Below are 20,616 nucleotides of genomic sequence, written 5' to 3' on the forward strand. Positions count from 1 at the left end.
TCTGAGCATGTGTGTCAGGAAAAGTTGCACTAAATAAACTAGTGTAGGTAAGAACTAGTAGATCAAGGCAACTGAGAGGCTATTTTATATTCAAGCCTTTCAGTGATTTTCAAGGCAGGGTGGTAGCATCTAGGGAATTGGGTAGTCCAAGGATTGAAAAAGTAGAGTACGGTAGTGCTGCAGCAGTGGTTAAGTAGTTATATAGTTACTTAACAAAAATCTGCTAAAAGAAACTTTGAAATAGTGCACTGTAGCTGCATTTCGTGTAATTCTGAATATGTAGCTGCATTTCATGTAATTCTGAATATCTAGTAGTTTTGTTAAAATGAAAGATGCCTTTTTTTATTTGATTTCTCTCTTCCTAATAGCATATACAGGAACACATGATATTTAGGTAGCATCACCCTGTATCTGCTTTATTGTAAAATTAGTATTACCACAATGGTAGTGTTTATGTTGGGGAAAATTGAGACCAACTGTGGTGTTTATTGAGTTTCAGTAATTTAGGAGAAAACAAGAGAGAAAAAAGTGGAGAATTGTATGTAATTTGCTTTATGTCAGTTGCTGTGATATGTAGCAGGTTTAATCTGACCTAGGTGGCAGTGCCAGCCTGTGCAGCAGCTGTATCTTCCACTGTCTCAGCAGAAGTCTGTGTGCAGTATAATAGTCCAAAGGCTAGATGTAGATTGGAAAGAGTTTTTTGCTTTTCCTCCTGGATTCTTCTTTTCCCCCAAAGTCATTTATGAAATGATTGTGCCAGTGCATAAGCAGAGAGGAGCAGGCAGAAAGTCCCAGCTGCTGAGATAAGGTACTACTGTTTGAAGTATAACTGCTGCTGCTGACTGAGAAAGGTGATGTTGACATGGGTAGTTCTCAGTTTCTTTGGCTTTAATGCATCCTGTGGATTTTTTGGTCTTTTTCCTATTAGGGAAGCCCTTTTCAAAAAAGCAAAAACTAAGGCAAAAAAGAAGCCAAGGAAACGGTCTGACAGCTCTGGAGGATATAATCTGTCAGATATTATTCAGAGTCCGGCCTCTACAGGTCAGTGGGAAAGAGATTCCTTTCAGGTATAAAAACAGAGCATAAAGTGTAATATGCAATGCAATTTCTGTATTTCAAGAAGGAAATCTTAGAAAGATTATTTCTTTTCTAGTGAACACTATAGTGGAATTTAAATAGTGAATTCTTAAGATAAGGGTTTTTTGGAAAGGGTGCTTGTCACCCTTTTGAAAGAGTGTTTGTCATTGTACCCAAGTTCAGCTAAAAGCATGTATTTTATCAAATAAAGATAATACAAATTTTATTATGTGGTTTTAGTAAGTGGAACATTTCTGTTGTGGGTTTTTTTTCTGAAACACAAAGAATAAATAATTCACTTTTTATTGAGAAGATGGTTTAAGAATTTAAAGGAAAAGTGTTGTTATTTGTATATTCTGAGACAGAAGAAGAAAACTGGGAGTAATGTTATTCTGAAAAAATATTTAGGATAGCAAAAAATTTGCTTATACTTACCACTGGCTGGTATTCTGGACTAGGTAAGCTTCTGATTGCTTTAATTCATCATATGGTGTTAATAATTTTTGTGTTTGTTAAGCATTGTTTAGTCTGGTTCTCATGATTTAATAGTTCTACTATCTTTTTGTATTTCTAGGCTCAGTAAAACTGGATAAAGCTAACTCAGTAGACTCACTTCCAGAACTGTTAACATCTGACTCTGAAGGTAGTTATGCAGGAGTGAGTAGTCCCAGAGACTTGCAGTCCCCTGACTTCACAAAAGGATTTCATCCAGAGAGGACAGAGGTTGGATTTCCTCTTAGCAATTTTTTTTGTTGTTTGTGTTTATCTAGTCCACCAAAAGCAGAGTTTTTATTTTAGAGTCTTTCTGTGAACCTGTTGTACAATAGAGTGGATCACTTTGAAGAGTTGTAGTTTATTTGATTAAGAAAATAAAATTTAGTGTTTGCAGTGTTTATTCAACAATTTTCTGCCTGATCTTTAGATGAAGGACAAAGTATGCAGTCCGGGTATGAAACCCTCTCACCCTAACAAGGAGATGAAGTCATACAGGGGAGCATCAGCAGTGATGCAGTCTGTTCCACAGTCCATTCCCAGTGCCAGACACAACTCTGCAAGCTCTCCCAATTGGGTAGCAACCAGTTTCAGGTGCAGTAATACTTACAGTCACTGGTTTACACTTGGTAGTGAAAGCTAACAATGTTCTATTCAGACTAAAAAGCTATTTGCTCTTCAAAATGATTGTACATTACTTGACACGTGAACTCAAGATCTTGGTAATTTAATAAAAGGAGAATATTTTGTAATTATTAATTGAGAAAAACAATGCTATATATATATAATTCTTTTTTTTTAATTGCTTCCACTCTGTGCTTGTAATATCTGTTTTTATAACACCTGCTTGATTAATAGTGTGAAAAATACAGGACAGTTTTTTGTAGAATCATACCATGCCTGAAGCCTTTAGAAGCTCCACTGGACTTTGACATTTTTTAGGCCTTTAGACTTAAAAGGGCTGTAAAAATCAACACCACAGGTTTAACTGGTATACTTGGTATAATGAAAAATTGAGTATTGTTTTTTATCTGTAAGGAGAGATGGAGGAAGTGCTGATTATGTTTTATTCCAAAGCCTGTCCCTGAATTGAGTTGAAATGCAGCTTACTTTACAGATGCTTTTAAGTACATACATTTTAATTTATAGTTTTTTGTAAAGTTTGGGAATGTGTAGATTTAATTCATGCTTATTTCTGTGAAAGTTTAAAATTAGGTCATGTATGAAAAAAGAGATTGATATCTGAAGTTTACTGATGTTTGTGTAGCACTCTGACTGCAAAAGCTGTTTTGTTTATCATGTGAAATAATTTTAATCCTGCACTTAAAAGAGAGATCTAATCCAACATTCAGAGCTGCAAGCAGTGCTTCTCTATAACTTAGCATGAGCATTTGACTACTAAATAAGTATCCTTATTTAGCTGTCTAATTTTTTTTAAGTAATCATAGTGTTAGGTATCTAATTTTTAGGGCTCTAATTTTTTTAAAGTAATCATAGCTCACATCTTTTTGTTTCGTACTATAATGAGTCTTGAAAGTATTTTTATAGTGTGCTCTTAAATATGTATATATTTATAAAAGTTTTGTCAGAAACATTTTATTTGAGGTTTGCCATAATTGAGGAAACAGACATAAATTATACAACCAGTTACCCATCCTATGTATGATTTAGAGGATTTCAGTGAAGGCTGGAACTGTGGAATGTAAGTAAAAATCAGTGCCTTGTAAGGTAACTTTTTATTTTTCATTTAGTCCTGCCAGCCCTCCTGCTATGGATCTGAGAACCATCATGGAAATTGAAGAAAGTATGCAGAAATGTGGAACCATGCCAAAGGCAAATTCAAGGTTGGTAAAAAACCGAAATCTATAAAAAAGGGTGATAGGTCTAAGTTGTTATGAATTTACTTAGTGGTTTAGGCCATTCAGTTTAAAAAAAGCAGGAGAAAAGTTGTGCTATTTGGTTTTGAACAGCTTTGTTTACTTCATTATGTTGTTTTTCTTTGAGCATACAAAATGAATTCCTTTATTTTACTCTAGTCTTGCTTTGTCAACTACTGCAAAAGAACAAGTAAGCTAGTATCTTAAATAAGTGGCCTGTCCTGCTGAGCCTTTCTGTTTCTGGCCAAAAAGAATTAATTCTTGCCCTTGGACTTTGGAAATTACTTGTGCACGAGTACTGGATTTGAGAAGTTCATTTCTTGTCTTGCATTCTCTGACCTCTCCCAGAAACCCTGTCTTGATGTTAACAAGTCTTCAGACAGAAGCAAGTGGGGTTCCTTCTTGTAGGAGCATCCCAAACGAGACAGGGAGATAAATGTGCTTTTTTACAAGGCAGTGTGTTAAAGCTAGTGTTGTTTAAGTGGCAACGTATGGAAGAGAAGAGGAGGTGACTCTCATGACCTTTGAGGTGTGGCTTTCTTATAAAGGAGACTTAGGACAGTACTCATGGAGCCTGGTCAAGGCTTGCTTGATAGATAGATTCAGAAACTGCAAACAAAACAGCCAAGACTGAAGAATCCAAATAGCTTAGAAAAGAATATTGTTGCAGATAGAAGAAATGGCTCTATGCTATTGCATACATTTTTTTAATGTATGAATATTTTTGGTTAGCTAAGGGAGCTAAGCTTAGCTAAGGGAGCTAAACTTGAAAATCTCTAAAAAAATCACCAGATTAGAAAGTAGTCTTCGTCTGGTGGTAGTCCTCTTTTGGTGACTTGATTCCTACTCTGCATGTTTTCATTTATGGACATCTATGTTAAGAATATTTCTATGATGTTTTCTTTCTGTCACTCTTGATATTAATTGATCCTCTTTTTTTTTTTTTTTTTTTTTTTTTTTTTTTTTTTTTGCTTCCTAGCCATCTGAGCCCTTGTTCCCTCCTTGCCTTTTGGCACTCTAAGCAAAGTATTTTTGTTTAGGGAAGAAGTTATTTCTCAGTTTAATTTGCAGGATTAAAGGTGAGTCATCTCAAAGGACATGAATCTTACAACTTCTTTCTTTGCAATGTCCATTCACAGCAGAATGGTGTCTCATGGAATCAAGCTTTCTCAGAAGCAAAGGAAAATGATTGCCCTGGCAGCAAAAGATAATGGATCAGCTAGCAGCCCAGAGCCTACCACTCTAGTAACTGCACCACCTCCACCCACAAAAGTTGCAAAACTAGGGAATGTGTGGTATGTTATAAATCAAATATCAATTCTTTTTCTTTGGAGAGTTTTACATTGAATAGGCAGACTGAACTATTTGAATCTACATTTGGAAGTAATCCAGAAATTCAAAGGGGGTAGGGAAATGTAGTGGTTGCAGTTTAACAGTTCTTTGAAATTTTGCTCTGAGTCAGAAGACTGCATCCCATCTGCTGCTTTCCTGTGTATGATGTTGTATTTGCAGGTGGTGTTGAAGTAAATCATAGATGAAGAACTAGCTCCGAAACTTAGTTAGGAAGAGGTTATTGAAAACCATTATGAATGGTGCTTTTTCTCTGTCAAAACCAAAGGAAAATGTTAGCCCTTCCTGGGGAAAGGTCTGGAATGACTTTGGACTAGAGAAAACTGACCCAAATTAGGGATAACAAAGTTATCTAGGTGTCTCGGAGCTGGAGGGAGCATTGGATGCTTCTAACAGTTTTTATGGTGGAAGGATGCATAGGGGTTTAAGATGACTTTGAATGCTGATCACATACAATATCATAGTAACTAATACAAAAAAAGTTTATCATCTGTTCCGTGAATTAGGTTTATAACAAATATAATAAGGTGCTAGCCCAAGTCATGCTTTGTTCTTCACTTTTACTGTTGGTATTGGATAAAAGCATAAACAAAACATATAGAAGTTTCAAACTATGTAAATATAATGGGTTTGACTATCTCAGGAATAAACCTATTTGCATGCTCTAAGCATGAAGTAAATGTTCATTTAAAGTTCATTTAAGTAAATGTGGCCATTTTTCCAGTTTTCCCTGTTCAAGAAGGTCTAGACTTTTGTTGCAGATTACATTTGTACTGTTACCCTAGAAGAATTGTCTCCTGTCCCTGTAGCTTATTTGGTTGTATCTCAGTGGGAGCAAAGGTTTCAGCATACCCATCACTGTCACTCTTAAGCTTTCTGTCTTCTCAATTGTTTTCATCCATGTACACCTAATACTAAAATTTAGGGTCTCTTTTACTCCCCCAATCCCTTAAATTTGTTCTGATACGATATTAGGCAAAGCCCACAATTTTATTTTTAGGAGGAAAGACAAATGAGTTGGTTTGCATTTAAAGATTCAGACTTTTCCTGATCTCTGAACACTAATTGAGATCTTGACAAAAGGAGAAACAAGGTTTGCAAGATTCATCTTCTGAAGTCTAGTGAGTGGATGAATTTGTAGCCTTAAAACTGGTCCTCTCAAATGCTTTGAAGAGCATGCTACCTGCTTTACGCAGGTGATTTTGCAGGTCAAGCAGCAGGTTAATTATTTGCCTTAGCTAATGGAGGTGTCACAGGGCTGTTATAGCTCTGAGGCTTAGAATTTGCTAGGAGGAACTGATGGTTGAATCACATGTTGATGAGCACAGTAAACACTGAGTCATTCTATCCTTTATTAAAAAAGCAATACTCTATCTACTATTTGTAATCTCTCCACTAATGTTGTAATTATCCATAAAAACAATTCCATATAAAAATTCTAAGAAATAAAGACAAAATTGTTTATAGAAATAAAATGAAGGTGAAGGAGAATCTCTAGCCTTTTATCATTTGCAGTGACAAAGTATGAAGGAAATCCTGAGGCAGCTGATGTCTTCTTTGCCTCAGTCTTTATTAGTAAGATGAGTCATTCTCCAGGTACCCAGCCCCATGGGCTGGAATGAATCTCCCATAATCCAAGGGGAATGATATGCTACAGTCTTAGACACACACAGGTCCATGGGGCTGGATGGGAGCGACCCAAGGGTACTGGGGGAGCTGGTGAAGGTGACCACTAAGCCACTTTAAATCATTTACCAGCAGCCCTGGTCAAATAGAGAGGGCCCTGGTGTCTGGAGGTGAGCCAATATGACACCCATCTTAAGAAGGATTGGGTGGAGAATGTGGGAGACTACAGGCCTGTCAGCCTGACCTCAGCTCCAGGGAGCTCATGGGGCAGATCATCCTTAGTGCCTTAACATGGCATGTGCAGGACAACCGGATGGTCAGGTCTAGCCAGCATAGATTTAAGAAAGGAGGGTTGTGCCTGAATAGTTTGACTTATTCATACTATTCATCTACTCTCTGATAGATAATTCTTTACATATAGAGTGTTATTTAAACTGCAAACTGCCTATGAACTCTTCCTTGATTTTAAAAAGCAAATAAAGACTGATTTTTGACTATCCCTCGATAAATGTCTCCAAAAAGTATATTGTGCTCTTTAGGTTCTGATTAAACAGTTTTTGGAAAGAGCTGGGCCTACTGTGTTACACAAACCATTTTAGGTGGAAAGGCTAGGGTATATTTCAGGAGGATGGAATCCAATCTAACACTCATGTGGTCACCGTGCGTGATTCCACTCGTTCCTCCTGCGTTCCTCTGGCTGCCAATCTGGAAAATACCAGTAGCTCAAGAGTTCAAGCACAGAACCAGTGGGAGCTATATGAAATTTTAAAATTAGGCCTCGCTGCTGGAAGAAAGCATTTATTGAATAAACTTCAAGCTGCTTTAGGCAAGCGATCAATTATTCGATTGCCCCTGCTAGTTATTCAAAGTATTTTTGTGTGTAAGGTAGAATGGTTATTACTCATCTAGGCTAATATTATATTTGCAGAGTTAGTCTGTAAATTCACAGTGGACTATTAATCGACTGCATTTGGCAGTTGATTGAGCTTTCCATACTTGCAATATAGTCAAAGCCATAGAACTTGTGTTCCAGTGAAATCAGATATTCAACTTGGATGTTGAATGCAGTGAAGCACACTTGCCAGAAGGGTGTGGGACCTTCTGACTTTTTTGGGTTGACTGAAAGTCTGTTATACACTATGCCCTACCTTTTCCACCAAGAGAAGCCTCCAGTTTCACAGTTTTTTGGAAACTGAACCTTTCTTTCTTCCTTTGAAGAGAACTGAAAATTAGAAGGGAAAAATAAAATGCTGATTTAATATGCTAGTAATACTTTGAAAAAATGTCTAAAGTTAATTGCATGTTGACTTTATTAGTTCTCTAAGCCTACTTTGATCAAGGAGGTAGGAGTGTTGCTTACTTGTTTTGGGCCTTCTTTAAGCTCAGGAGAGTCTATGGCTTTTCAAGACCAGAGGCATGAAGAAATTTGAAATCTCTCTTGAGAATTAACAATTGTGTATCCTGATGTCTAGGTTGTCGGTTTGACAGCTTATACTTAACATCAGCAGCTGTTTTGGAACTTTGATGGTTTGCAGTTACATCTTAGAGAACCATAGTTATACTCTATATGTTTTTTTTTAAGTATAAGTTAGTTTTTCTAATTTTGCAAATTAGATAAAAATGTCAATGTATCAGGCAGGAAAAGCTGAAATTTAGAGTTGTTACATGCTTGGAAAATTTTGTACCACCTTTCAGACAAATCATTTTAAGCCACAAATAATTGTTTTGGATAGGTTCACAAATTGAGAATGACACAGTTGATTTTTTTGGGAGATGTTGTTTGTGGGTTGGTTTTTTTTTTTTGGCTCTCTGTTGCAAGTGGATCTGATTGCAGTACAGAATTTTTATGGAAATGGGTAAATCAAATCAAAGTAGGCTACTTAAAATGTTACTAGCAGAAGCAGCTTCTGTGACAGCAGATCCCATGGACCATATGCCTACTCAGTATAATAATTTTGGGGGAGCTCTGGTCAAACACTTGCCTGAACTTCTGTGTGCCAGCTGGTGGTAGGAATAGAGGATGTGCAAAATGACTCTGACCCCCTGTATCTGGAGGCTCCCATTCTGCTTTTTGTGTCTTCTGTGTTGCTTATCCAATATTTAAATAAAAGAAAAAGATCCAGACTTAAGCCAGGGTGGTCTAACATCAGACATCATACATAGATTTCAGGTGCTTTTGTTGTAACATTTCGGATACAGTGTTGCACTTTTAAAATTCCCTTGTCTTTGTTACCTTAAATTGTGTCCCACCCAGATGTAGCTTTAAAGTCTTTGACATGGGATGCTGCTCTTCTTATGGCAGTTGCACAAACAATTGGCATTGTATAAAAAGCTTGTTTGACTTCTGTAGTGTTTATGAAGAATTAATTCCAGAGCCTTGGTAGGTAAGAGAAAGACTCATGGTAACTGCCTTGAATTCTGTAAATAAAGAGGTTTTGGGTTTAGAAAATGTTCATGTTACCTAAGATGCTAAATTGCTATATTTTCTTAATGGTTTATTTTTGAAAGATAATATGCAGGCTCTAATTCAGTAACTTGTGCTTGGACAAGTAAAAGAAAATTGAGCATATCAGATTTTTTAATTTCACTGTGGATTAAGGGATTTATAGAGCCTCAAACAGGTATGAGTAAGCCATTCAGTATCTTGGGAAGAAAAGATATGGTGTACTTGATTTTTCATGGTGGTAAACTGCCTGTGTTAGACCAACAGTACCTGGAACATTGTGATTGATGAAAATACTTTTCAAGGACTAGCACTGTTAGAAAAGGTGCAGCTTGTCTAAGAGAAGCTATCTATGAAAAAAAGAATTAATTTATGAAAAGATGAGGTGGGGGAATAGGTGAAGGGGTGGGGTTTGATTTTTTTTTTTTTTATTCTAATGACATTTCAAAACTACTGGCTTCCTCTGTTCTCATAGATATTTATTTCCTGTTCTTTATCTATATGACCCAAAATGACTTATTGTAACAGATGGGGTCTAGCAGGATAATGGTGGTATACAAAACCTAAGTAACAATGTATTTTTAGTCATATAGTCATAAATGTATTTTTATTTGTATATTTAAGTAGAAAGGCCTCTTTGCTATCTGATTCATTGAATAATATGGGATCTGGGAAGGTGCAAGTATCAAGTGCATTGGTTTTGCTTCATTTTTATTTTTGAAAAGGTCATCTTCATTACATTCTGCTTTGCCAAAGTCATTCCGTGATCTTGTGATGGAAGAAGAAAAATGTATGAGTGTGAATAATTCACCTGGTACCGGTATTAAAAGATGTGGATATAAAGGATCTGAGGATTCATCTGTCCAAAACACCATAAGGTAAGAATACATTTTTTATGATTTGTCAACCATTGTACAAGAAGCACAATGACCTGTTAAATTCTGCTGAAATAAGAATAAAATTGTGACTTAAAAAGAGCATTCTTCTCATGATTTTGTTAATAAGATTTTATGAATGAAATACTCTTAAGAATAGAAAGCTTAAAGATTGGAACAATTTAATGCCACTGCTAATACTTTGTTTCAGTTTCAAAGTGTTTGTATCCATATAGATGGATACATGTTTATATATATTTAAATATATATATGTGTGTATATATATATGTGTGTATATATATGTATGTATGTATGTATATAAAAACTTCAGGCTCCAAACAAAACATATCTGAATTTGTTTGCTTATGTATCTTTGTATCAAATGATAAGCCAGTATTTTCTAATTTTTGCAGTAATTAGATATTCATGAGCATTCAGATATGGCATTCATTAAATATTTTGCTAAGAAGTATTTTTGTGTAACCACTGAGTGGGTAAAACTAGTTTATTCAAACACAGTTCTGGCATTTCCTCATCTGAGTTTTCTTATAAGATGACTTTATTGTTTAAGTGCAGTTTTTCATGGATTAAGCAGGCTTACAGAAACATTGATGCACTGGTTATGTCAGTTTATTATAATTACTGTGGGGCTACAGTTCTGAGGACAAAAATAAGGCATATGTGAATAATATCTCTAGTTATTAGACAATATTGCTCTTTGGTCAAAATGTTTTAGCCATGCATCCACTTGCTACCTCCAATAGAATCTCTGTTCTGGGTTAAAATAACTGCTTAAGCTGAGGAGAGAATCTCAGCCTTATTCTTGAAGGTCTGTATGACTGAACTGCCCACCCACCTGCATCTCCTCCCCCTATCATCAGTAACTTTGAATGCTAGACGTTTAAATATATTTACAAAACAGAGAGACTGAAAATCTTACAGACTCTGTCACCTACTATCTGCAAGCACTGCAGAGCAGCTGACCCACAGTGGTAGGGAACCCAAGTGTGACAGCACAACTGGCTGGTGGCTTCCCTGGCAAAGGCACAGCCCCAGTGTGCCAGAGGGAGGTGAGCAGGGCAGGCTCTGTGGCAGAAGGCACATGAGCCGCAGTCAGTGAGCACAGACAGGTGCATTGGGATCAGGCAAGGTTGACGTCAAACCTGCAAATCAAGTCAGGGTCAGGAACAGCAAAGCTGGGCTTGGCCATAGCTGCAGCATAGCTCAAGAAAGGCCTGAGGGACTGAGCTGAAGTGAAGCTCTTGCATAAAGAGGGGGAGTTTCTGTAATCCTTCACACAACTCTTCTTACAACACAACTTCAGAACAATCTGACTCAAGTTTATGCAGCTGTGCTGAGGGAGAAGTTTTCAGAGCTGTGGGTGCACAAGCTATATCATTTTCTGGCTGGTTTTTTTATGAACTCCTGCACCATTGTCTTCCAGTAACTGACTCCTCTGTGAGGAAAAGAAAGTTCTTCTGGGTCTTGCTTTTGGTTGTTCAGCTTGTATAAAAACTGGTGTTTCCCTAGGACAGAAGTAGTACATGTATTACTGCTATATAAAGAATAAAATGAGGATAGAAATGTAGGAATATTGTGTGTGGGATAGTGGCTGAGGAGAGAGGTAGGAGGCATTTGGAGTGTGTGGGATGGTGAGGCATTCCTCAGAAAGAGTGATAAAGATCAAGTTACTGTGGTGAGTGGAGGTGTGGGGACATGAAACACAAATTTGCAGAACAGGTATTGTTCATTTTGTTGCTAGGACAATAATAAAACTTTTCATTGTATGGGAGATGCCAGGGGCTGGTAATAAGAGAATTTGCTCTGGATGCTATTATTAGCTTTGCCACAACAGCTCTGTAATCTTCATAAAGTCATTTATTTTCCTTTTGCATTGCCCTGTCTTGTCTGTGCAGTCTGGCCAGTCTGCACGCTCTCAAAGTGGACTATTTTAGCTGAATGCAGGTTTAATACATTAAATGTCTGAAAATGATACATTAAGCTAGTGGAAGACTAGTAGATGGCTAAATTGACTATCATCACTTTGAAAAGAAGGTCCCTCCAAAGCCATTTCAGGTTGTTTTTGAATTGTGTCTGAAGATGCCTTTTTTTTCTAGTGGGTGTAAAGAGCCTAGGTAACTAGTGCCTCCATCTGAAACTTAGGAGTAGAGTTTCTAGTTTGAGGTAATTTTATTTTTTTGACTGTATGGTTTTGTCACAGTAGGCTCTGATTTTATACCTGAGGCATTTAAGGGCTATTTATGTGAAGATTATTTATCCACACCCTTACCCCTTCCTTTTAAAGAGGAGGAAATTACACAGGCATAGAGATAAGCAATCCTCATCTGTTGATGTCAGACTTGGTGATGGGACACTGAAGATACTTGCATGACTTTATGTTCCTGCTTTGTCTTTCTCCTTTGGATAAACTGTGCACTAATTGAACTGACAGTTTCTTTTATCTCTGGATGAGGGTATTTTGGATGGTGACATAAGCATTCTTCTATGTACTGTCACTTTCCAATTTTTGCAGTTCAGATTTTTTTTTAGGTAAACCCTGTCATGAATTGTGGTGATTTGAACTGCATTCAATCCAGAGGCACATCATTCCAAGAGCTGGGGCATGTGGCTGTGGCTGTGTTGTTTCCAGGGGCTCCTCAGCCTTGGGAGTTATGCTGTGCATGTATAGCTCACAGTCCAAGCTAAAAGCATGGGGCTGACATGACTTAACTCAGTTATGGCAGCCTGACTTGTGTTCACGGTGTTACTCCAGGGAGCAGGGAAGCGTCTTAGTGGAAACAAGTGTTTGCAGCTTTGTGTGGGAATGGCCTAGTTCTGTCATGGCTAATAATGAGCTAATATGTAGCTCATGACTCAAATGGTATAGCAAAACCCAGGAGGGTTCTGCAGGAGACCAGGCTTTGTGTTCTCTTTCTGAGAGCAGTTATTAGATCAGGGAGGCACCAAACCTGACCTGGCGTCTCATGAACAAATACTCAAGAAACACTAGGGAGCTCAGGGCTGGGACATTTTGGTGGCTGCACAAGAGTCATGGCAAGTTCAGCCAACTGAGTTAATCAGGTTGGTTCAGTACTGATGATACTTGGCTGGTTTATTTCCATGCAGAACCATTTATGTGTCTGCATCAGTCTTAATTTCTAGACTTCCAGATTTCCAAGTTCTATGTTTTTGTGGCTCTTTTTCCATTTTTCTGTATATGCTAGCTTCACATTTCCTGTGTATTCCATTTCTAGTCATTTTGATGCCAGCTGAGGAATTAATTTAGAATGTTGAAATATCTGCAGTTGATTTAATATCTGGACTGAGTGTCTTGTTAGCAAGAAACACAGATGTACATATGTACAAACAGCTTCAAAACACCTGGACTTCTTCCTACATTTTAAAGCCCCATTGACTTTAAATGGGGGAGATGATATAGGTATTTACTTATGTTTTAATTGATCACTAGAGTATACTGTGATGCTGGAACTATTAATTCCAGTTTTGGGAAATTCTGCTGAGGCAATTTTTTTAAATTGTTACTTGGGTTTTTGGCTTGTTTGTTTGTATAGAAGTCATCAGGTTTGTTAAGTGTAGCAATCCAGTTGAGTTCATTTATAGTAATGCTGTGAGTTCTTTGGATCGGGAATGGAAAGAATAGTGTAGCTGTCAAATCAGATACTGCCAAATGTGCTGGAAGGTGAGTATTATAAAAGCAGGTGGAAAAAGAGATTAAATGGAGAGTTAATATCAGTATAAAAGCACAGAAGGCTGCCTTCATCCCCTCTTTGTCTTCCTTTTCTTTGGTTCTTTTCTGCTTTTCAGTGTTCTTATCTTTAAGTGCAGTAAAAGCCTTGAACACTTGCAGGGATGGGGCATCCACAGCTTCCCTGGGGGAAGACCTGTTCCAGTGCCTCACCACCTTCACAGTGAAGAAGTTCCTCCTAATATCTAGACTAGACCTGCACTCTTTCAGTTGAAGCCTTGTCCTGACATTACATGTGCTTGTAAAAAAATTCCTGTCTATCTTTCTTTCAGGGTCTCTTCATGTATTAGAAGGCAATAATTAAGTCACTCTGAAGCCTTCTCTTTTCCAGGCTGAACAAACCCAATTCTCTCAGCTTTTCCCTGGATGGAGAGGTGCTCCATACCTCTAATTATCTTGGTGGCCTCCTCTGGACTTGCAGCAAGGTCCATGTGGTTTTTGTGCTGAGGATGTCAGAGCTGGATGCAGCTGAAAAATAGTGCCCTGCTTTGAAATCACAGAGTAATTTTGATTCTGTAGTTTAGCCTCCTGCTCAAAATAAGTGAAACTAGATCATGTTACTCAGGACCTGGCCTGGTTGAGTTGTGACTGCTTCCAAGAAGATACCCTGGACTCTTTGGGCAGCATGTTTCAGTGGATAATCATCTCTGTATGGTATCTTTATTTTTCCTTTTATCTATGTAGAATTTACTATTCTGCCTCTTGTGTATGTTGCCTCTGATCTGTCCTTGTGCTCTTCTAAGAAGATTCTTGCTTCATCTTTTCTCTGTACTGCACTTAAGTAGTTGAAGACAGCAAAGAGATCTCCCCTTTGCTGCCTCCCTTTAGGATTAACAAAACACATTCTTCCAACTCCTGGACTTGTTCCAACCTGACAGCATCCTTCTTGTATTGTGGAGCCCAAAATTGAGGATGATGCTCTATATGTAGATGAAGAAATACAACATCCTCTGCCTGCCTTGCTGCAGTATTGCTAGCACAGCCCAGCACACAGGTGGCTTTCTCTGCTGCAGAGGCACTGGCTGGTAACATCTTCCACTAATTGTCAGCTAGGACTCTGCAGGTTCTGCTTTCTCTCTGCTGCTTTCTAGCCAGTCAGTCCTGGCCAGTACTGCCTCATGGGCTTGTTCTCTTCCAAATACAGGACCTTGCACTTCCCTTTGAAATTCATTGGTTCTTAGTTGCCCATTTTTCTAGCCTCTTGAGAGCTTCTGAAAGGCTGCCTGACATCCAGAATATGCACCATCCCAACCTCTCCACAGCCAGCTGTGGCCTGCTGAGGGTCTGTTCTGTTCTACCAAAGATGCTTAACAGGATTGGTTCCAGTACCAGCCCCTGAGGACCTCCACTAGTACTTGCTTTTCAGTTGGACTTTGTACAGCTAATCCATTTCCAGACCATTTTCCACCCATCTCATAGTCCATTTACTCAGTTCATATTTTTCAGACTGAGAACAAGGATGCATGACCTGGCAGTGTGCATTGTTTGTTTTGTGGGAAAAATTATGTTTTGTGACAGAAAGCTCAACACGATTAATTTAAATCCGTTTTTGATGATGGATGTTAGATTTCAGAATTTTTGAGATCTTGCCCTTACTACTTAGTGGTAGGAATCATGTTTTTTGTTATCCTTGGAATTGTGTTGTAGGGAAAATATTTCAGACAGAGAACTTGGTAGTTACTGGAATTCTCTTAACTTTCTATAGATTTTTTTCTGTTTTATCCAAGAGCTTGTGGTCACTTACAAAGGATTACCAAAGCATTAAATAAAATTGAGAGTGATTTATTTGAACAGCAACACCCTTAGGTTGTTTGCAGTGCCATAGAATAATTCAAAAAATGTTTGCCAGCATGTCACATTATGCTGTAGCACTTTCTTAAGGTTCTGGAAATTGCAAAACTATTCTGTCAAAGATAGATATTAAATCATGAGAATAGGGCCCTCTCTTCCTACTGGCATAGGATTTTTCTGACAAACACACTTGTCTCTTAATGAATACAGTGTAACAAATGTGAGCTTCTTTTTTTTGAGAGGTTAACATTTTGCAACTGAATAAAATATCTTCCTGTCAGGAACTATATAGATATTTCAAGATTTTTATTTTTTCTATTCTGTTAATTTTAGTTTTACACTGTTCTTGTGAATGTGAGAGGTGGTTACAGGATATGTACTGAAAATCCATAATTTCTGGGTTTGCACTCAAAGAATTTACTCTAGTGAGATTGTAGCACTGACTCTTTTGCATTAAACACTTACTTTGAATGCAGGACAATTCAATTTTTATCTTGAATCTTTATCCTTTTAACTTGAATTTTTTGTTCATTCATATTAATTGCCAACTTTTACGGGTAGTGCTGTTAGTGCATAACTCAGTGGGCTAATTTACATGTAAAAAAAGCAAAATAGCCTTTTTTTTTTTTTAAATAATCAGAAATGAAACTCCTTTTATCAAATCCTCAAATGTTAGGAAATGCCAGAATTAATGCCCAAGATGAAATTCTGTTAGGGTCTGGTAGTTAGAAATGAGGATCAGTGTCTTTTTCCATCTCAGTATCACACTTGAGAACAAATTCCACATTATATCCTAATGACTTTCCTCTGTAAAAATCCTACACATTTGTTGTGATTTCCTACTGCAATTTTGTATTTCACAATATGATGTAGGAAAATGCTCTGCCAATGACTTTTTCTTTCCTTTCCTACCTTTCTAGGTGCAACACTAGAAGTAATCCAGGTCTGGAAGACCATGTTGTGGATTCTCCACAGCTCGAGAGTCATAAGTACGTTTGGTAGTGGCGTAGGTTCTGGAACTTTTTTACTGTGTGTTGTGCTGACCTTGATGTTGCCTCATAATGTTGTTTGGTTTTTCTTTTTTTGCAGTCCTTGGTCAACAGCATCACCAGCCAGCTCTCCTGTGATAGCACCTGTCATGTTCTCAGCTATTGTGGAGGAGGAGCTGCAGCAGGAAGCTGCTCTTATTAGGAGCAGAGAAAAACCTTTGGCGTTGATCCAGGTAAAGTGCAAAATTACTGCTGCTCTAAAGTAACACGAGGAGTTTCCAATGACTCTTTCAGAGATCAATTATTAGTGTTAATTGTGTATTTCTACATGGCATTTACATAATGATAGTAAATATAATTTAATAATAGCTTCACCCTGCTTTGATAAGGTCTTCACCTTTGATAAGGTCTATTAAAGTCAAAATGGCTGGTAAATGTGATAAATGTATTTGCAGCTTCAGAGAATGGTTGAGTTTGGAATGAAACCCTGGAAATTGTCTAATCCAAACTCCTGCTCAGAGGAGGTTTAGAGGAGGTTTCTCAAAACCAGACAGCCTTTGATTATCTGCAAGGATGAAGACTAATGGCCTCTCTAGAAAACCTGTTCCAGGGACCACCCTCACATGAAAAAAGATTTTTAAATGCACTTTTCTGTTTTCAATCTGTGCCCTTTGCCTCTTCTACTGACCCATGCTCTTCTCTTCACTTAGAAGAGCATGGGTCAGTTGTCTTTATTCTCTCCTAGCAAGTATTTATACACTTTGATAAGATCACCCTAAGCCTTCTTTTATCCACGTTAAACAAGTGCAGTGTGCTCGGCGTCTCCTCAGTGTCAGATGCACTGGGCTCTTAATCATTTTTATGCCATGTCACTGGACTGTTCATTATATCCCATGTTTCTCTCGTACTGGGAGGTCAAGAAGTGGACCCAGCACTTCAAGTGTGTCTTGCCAGTGCTGGGTAGAGGGAAAATGTCATCTCATTTTTCTGGCAGTGCTGTCCCTCATAGAGCACAGGAGGCTGCTACCCTTCTTTGCAGTATGAGAGCACTGCTGGCTAAAAGGCTAAGTTGTCCACCAGGACCCCAGCTCCTTTTATGCCAGGCTGCTTTCCAACTTGTCAGCTCCCAGTGTGTACTGGTGTCTGGGGTTTTTCTTCCCAGGGGCTGGACTTCATGTTTCCCTTTCTTGAACTTTATGAGATTCCTTGTAGCCCATTTTTTCAACATTGTCTGGGTCTCTCTGGCAGTACAGCTGTCTGGTATATCAGCACTCCTTCCCATTCTCTACTGCTTGCAACCTCCTGTGGGTTATTGATGAAGATGTTAAACAGTGCTGGCCCTAGTCTCAGTGCTGGTGTGGTGGACTTTGTGCCACTTTGTGGTGACAGCCCTTTGAGATCGCCAGTTCTGCCACTTTTCAGTCTGTCTCACATTGCATTTATGAGATCTGTTCTTAAGCTTGTCCACTTAAACTCTTAGTTAATACTTAAGCTGTACCATTTTCCCAGGAAGCACCTAGTGGTCATTCAGATCCCCTTGCCCTTCTTAAAGGCAGGAATGACACTTGATTCCTAGTCCTCAGGAATCAACCCTTATTGCAACAATTTTCCAAAGGTTTTTCTGAGAGTGGTCTTGCAGTCATTTTGGCTGGCTGTGATCTCCAGGGCCTGGCATGCTGGAGACATGATCTTTGCACTTAATACCAAGATGAAGGTCCCCAGCCTTTTCCATGTCTTTTTCATTCAGTAGTGCATCCATGTTGTCTTTTTTTGCTGCAGTAGAAGCCTGTTTTGCTGGCCTTTATGTTCCTTGCCAGATTTCACCACAGATGGCCTTTGACTTTCTTAATTCTTGTCCTATGTGGTCACACAGTGTCTCTGTTTTCCTTCTGTGTGACTTTTTTTCTGCTTCCACATCTTGTATGCTTCCTTTTTTGGGTTTTGTCAGGAGGTCTTCTTTTCAGCTGTGCAGTCCTCCTGCCTTTCTTATTTGGCTAGGAAGCTCATTGGCATGGCCTATTCTTGAGCTTGGCAGAGGTGATCTTTAAAGTCAACCAGCAGTCCTGGACCTTTCTTCTTCCTGGGGCCAAATCCCATTAATTTTTCTGAGCAGATGCCTTCATAGTCTTCTCTTCTAAAGTCCCAAGTTTTTTGCTATTTCTCCTGTTCTCAGCTTTCAGAATCCTGAAGTCCAGTATCTCATTGTCATTGCAGTCAAGGCTGCCCTCAACCTTCACATCCCTGACCAGTCCTTTTTTTTTGGGGGAATATGAGATCCATCAGAATATCTCCCTTGATCGCCTCCTTCATCTGTGTTAAGAATTTTTCACCAATGGGGAAGGGTCTTAGAATGTTTGTGTCCAGCTCTCTTGCCTTTCCAGCAGATATCAAGGTGCCTCAAGTTTCCTATGAGGAGCAGGCCCTGAAAACATGAGGTTTGTTCAAGCTGTCTGAAGAATGTATCATCTACTACTCCCTCCTGATTAGGAGATCTGATGCATTCAGGACCAGTAAAGCCAGTTCATAACCATGCCTATGGTGTAAATGTAGACCTGACACTGACATACATGCTCTTTTTTTCCTTCCAGATTGAGGAGTGTGCTATTCAAGACTTACTAGTCCACTATGAAGCTTTTGACAACCCTGAAGAATTTGTGACCGTTGAAAGGGCTCCACAGGGACCTATAGCAGCACCTATGTGGAACAAGCACTAATTTGTACTCTTCACAGTCCTCCCTCCCACAGTTCTCACAGCTGTATGTGCACTTTTGAAATTGTAATTCTTCTTACAAGTAATACAGGACTGGAAGAATAAGAATCGTGTAATTTTTAACATCAGCATTAAAACACTGCCCATAATCACTAGGTATTTGTTAGAGAGAATGAAATAATGTGTTCACTGTGTCCTTTACCCACAGTATCTATGGTATGTATGTTTTGACAGCAATTCTTTAATGACACCTATAATTAGTAATGGTACATGAGGCTGTAGATTGGGAATGTATTTGCTAATCTTAAATTGTAAGGGTTTTTTGTTAAATTAACAGGTGAAAAGCGAGTGTTCATTTTGTGATTTAACGTGGAATTGAATGTGCAGAATTAAACACCTTTAAAGTTTGGGGGTGTGTCCTTCAGACCTTTCTTGCAAATTGGGAATATTGGGAAAAAGTTTGTGCTTGAACTTCATGTAAAAGTATAGTTTGACAATGCAGTTTTTCTTAAGTTATGTGTGCGAGTCCTGGTTCTCTGGTTGCTGTGGCCAGCACGTTTCCCTGTTGTGCCCCAGGCTGTGCCCGGCCATGGCCTGTGCTCGGCTCAGCTGTGCATGTTTGTCACTGCTATGAGTGAGCCCTGCCTTGGAGCAGCTCTGTCTTGAACTAAAGCACACAGCTCAAGAGGATGTGGTGCCACTTATTAGCCCATCTGTAGTCTTACTCTGGTAAATATGGTATGGTTTTAGAACCACTATGTTTGGGGATTATTCACTTGCAGTGCTGAGGAAATCAAAGATCAGTGTATACATTGTTGAAGCTGTAGGGGCGAGTGCTTGACTGGGAAATTTGCAAATACCTGAGCTGCAAAAATTATCATAGATGGCTTTCAATATTGTGTTCCAAAGTTCTCTGTGCCTGGTTGAAACAAATTTATAGATATAAAAAGATGAAAAAAAAGGTAGCCTTATCTGCAATATTTTGTCTAGTTTGTCTTGTTTGTATAGGTGTGTTTGAATTTGTGCTTCCTCAGTAATGTCAGTACTCATGAACTCTGGAAAACTGGAATAGAGACATCTACAGAAAATGAATGTAAAAAAATGATCACTGTGTGATAAAAGAACCTTGAAAAAAGTGATGTAGATATGTCTTAATGATTTCAGGTCAAGCTACACCAAAAAAAAATCCCCCACAAAAATTGTAAAAAAACCACAATAAACCATAAAATCTTGATTTATACGAAGATAGTGTACTTTTATGTGCTGTCTATATATGATTATTTATGTAACTAGAGTAATTGATAAGTATTTATTTTGTGTCTGAAACAAGAACTGCAGACATTTTGAAGCTACACAGGCCAGGAAAGATGTAGGTTTTAATTCTGTTTTGAATTCTGTTGGTAATTCATTCATTAAACTGATGGTAATACTTGCATTAAAGGCTTTACTTGGTGCAGTAAAGGGCCTTAGGGCCTGCTGAAACTATCCTCTGGTTTAAAAGAAAGCTTGTGTACTGTGAGAAATAGCTATAGAAGCAGCAGGCCTTTCCAGGTGGGAGCTAATTTATTATCAAGTGTAAAATTGCTGGTTTTTTTCAATTTGCTTTTTTCAATTTGCTAA

General features: G+C 38.3%; 1 protein-coding gene across 2 annotated transcripts in view; it reads left to right on the top strand.

Moving 5' to 3' along the window:
* The window catches only part of IBTK (inhibitor of Bruton tyrosine kinase), a 52,987-nt gene extending 32,747 nt beyond the window's left edge, over positions 1 to 20,240 (top strand). The window contains exons 21-29 of one of the 2 annotated variants that reach the window (XM_071444091.1): positions 929 to 1,041; positions 1,652 to 1,800; positions 2,000 to 2,163; positions 3,321 to 3,413; positions 4,586 to 4,741; positions 9,591 to 9,743; positions 16,218 to 16,286; positions 16,387 to 16,519; positions 18,875 to 20,240. In XM_071444091.1, coding sequence (XP_071300192.1) covers positions 929 to 1,041; positions 1,652 to 1,800; positions 2,000 to 2,163; positions 3,321 to 3,413; positions 4,586 to 4,741; positions 9,591 to 9,743; positions 16,218 to 16,286; positions 16,387 to 16,519; positions 18,875 to 19,000 — 1,156 coding nt within the window. In that variant the 3' untranslated portion in view covers positions 19,001 to 20,240. The remainder of the gene's footprint in view (positions 1 to 928; positions 1,042 to 1,651; positions 1,801 to 1,999; positions 2,164 to 3,320; positions 3,414 to 4,585; positions 4,742 to 9,590; positions 9,744 to 16,217; positions 16,287 to 16,386; positions 16,520 to 18,874) is intronic. The other variant, XM_071444100.1, reaches the window with a different exon arrangement.
* The last annotated feature ends 376 nt before the right edge of the window (positions 20,241 to 20,616 follow it).

This window comes from Agelaius tricolor, unplaced genomic scaffold, assembly GCF_023055355.1.
Source record: "Agelaius tricolor isolate 1412-34295 unplaced genomic scaffold, bAgeTri1.0.p SCAF_1, whole genome shotgun sequence".
In the NCBI taxonomy this organism is placed as follows: domain Eukaryota; kingdom Metazoa; phylum Chordata; class Aves; order Passeriformes; family Icteridae; genus Agelaius; species Agelaius tricolor.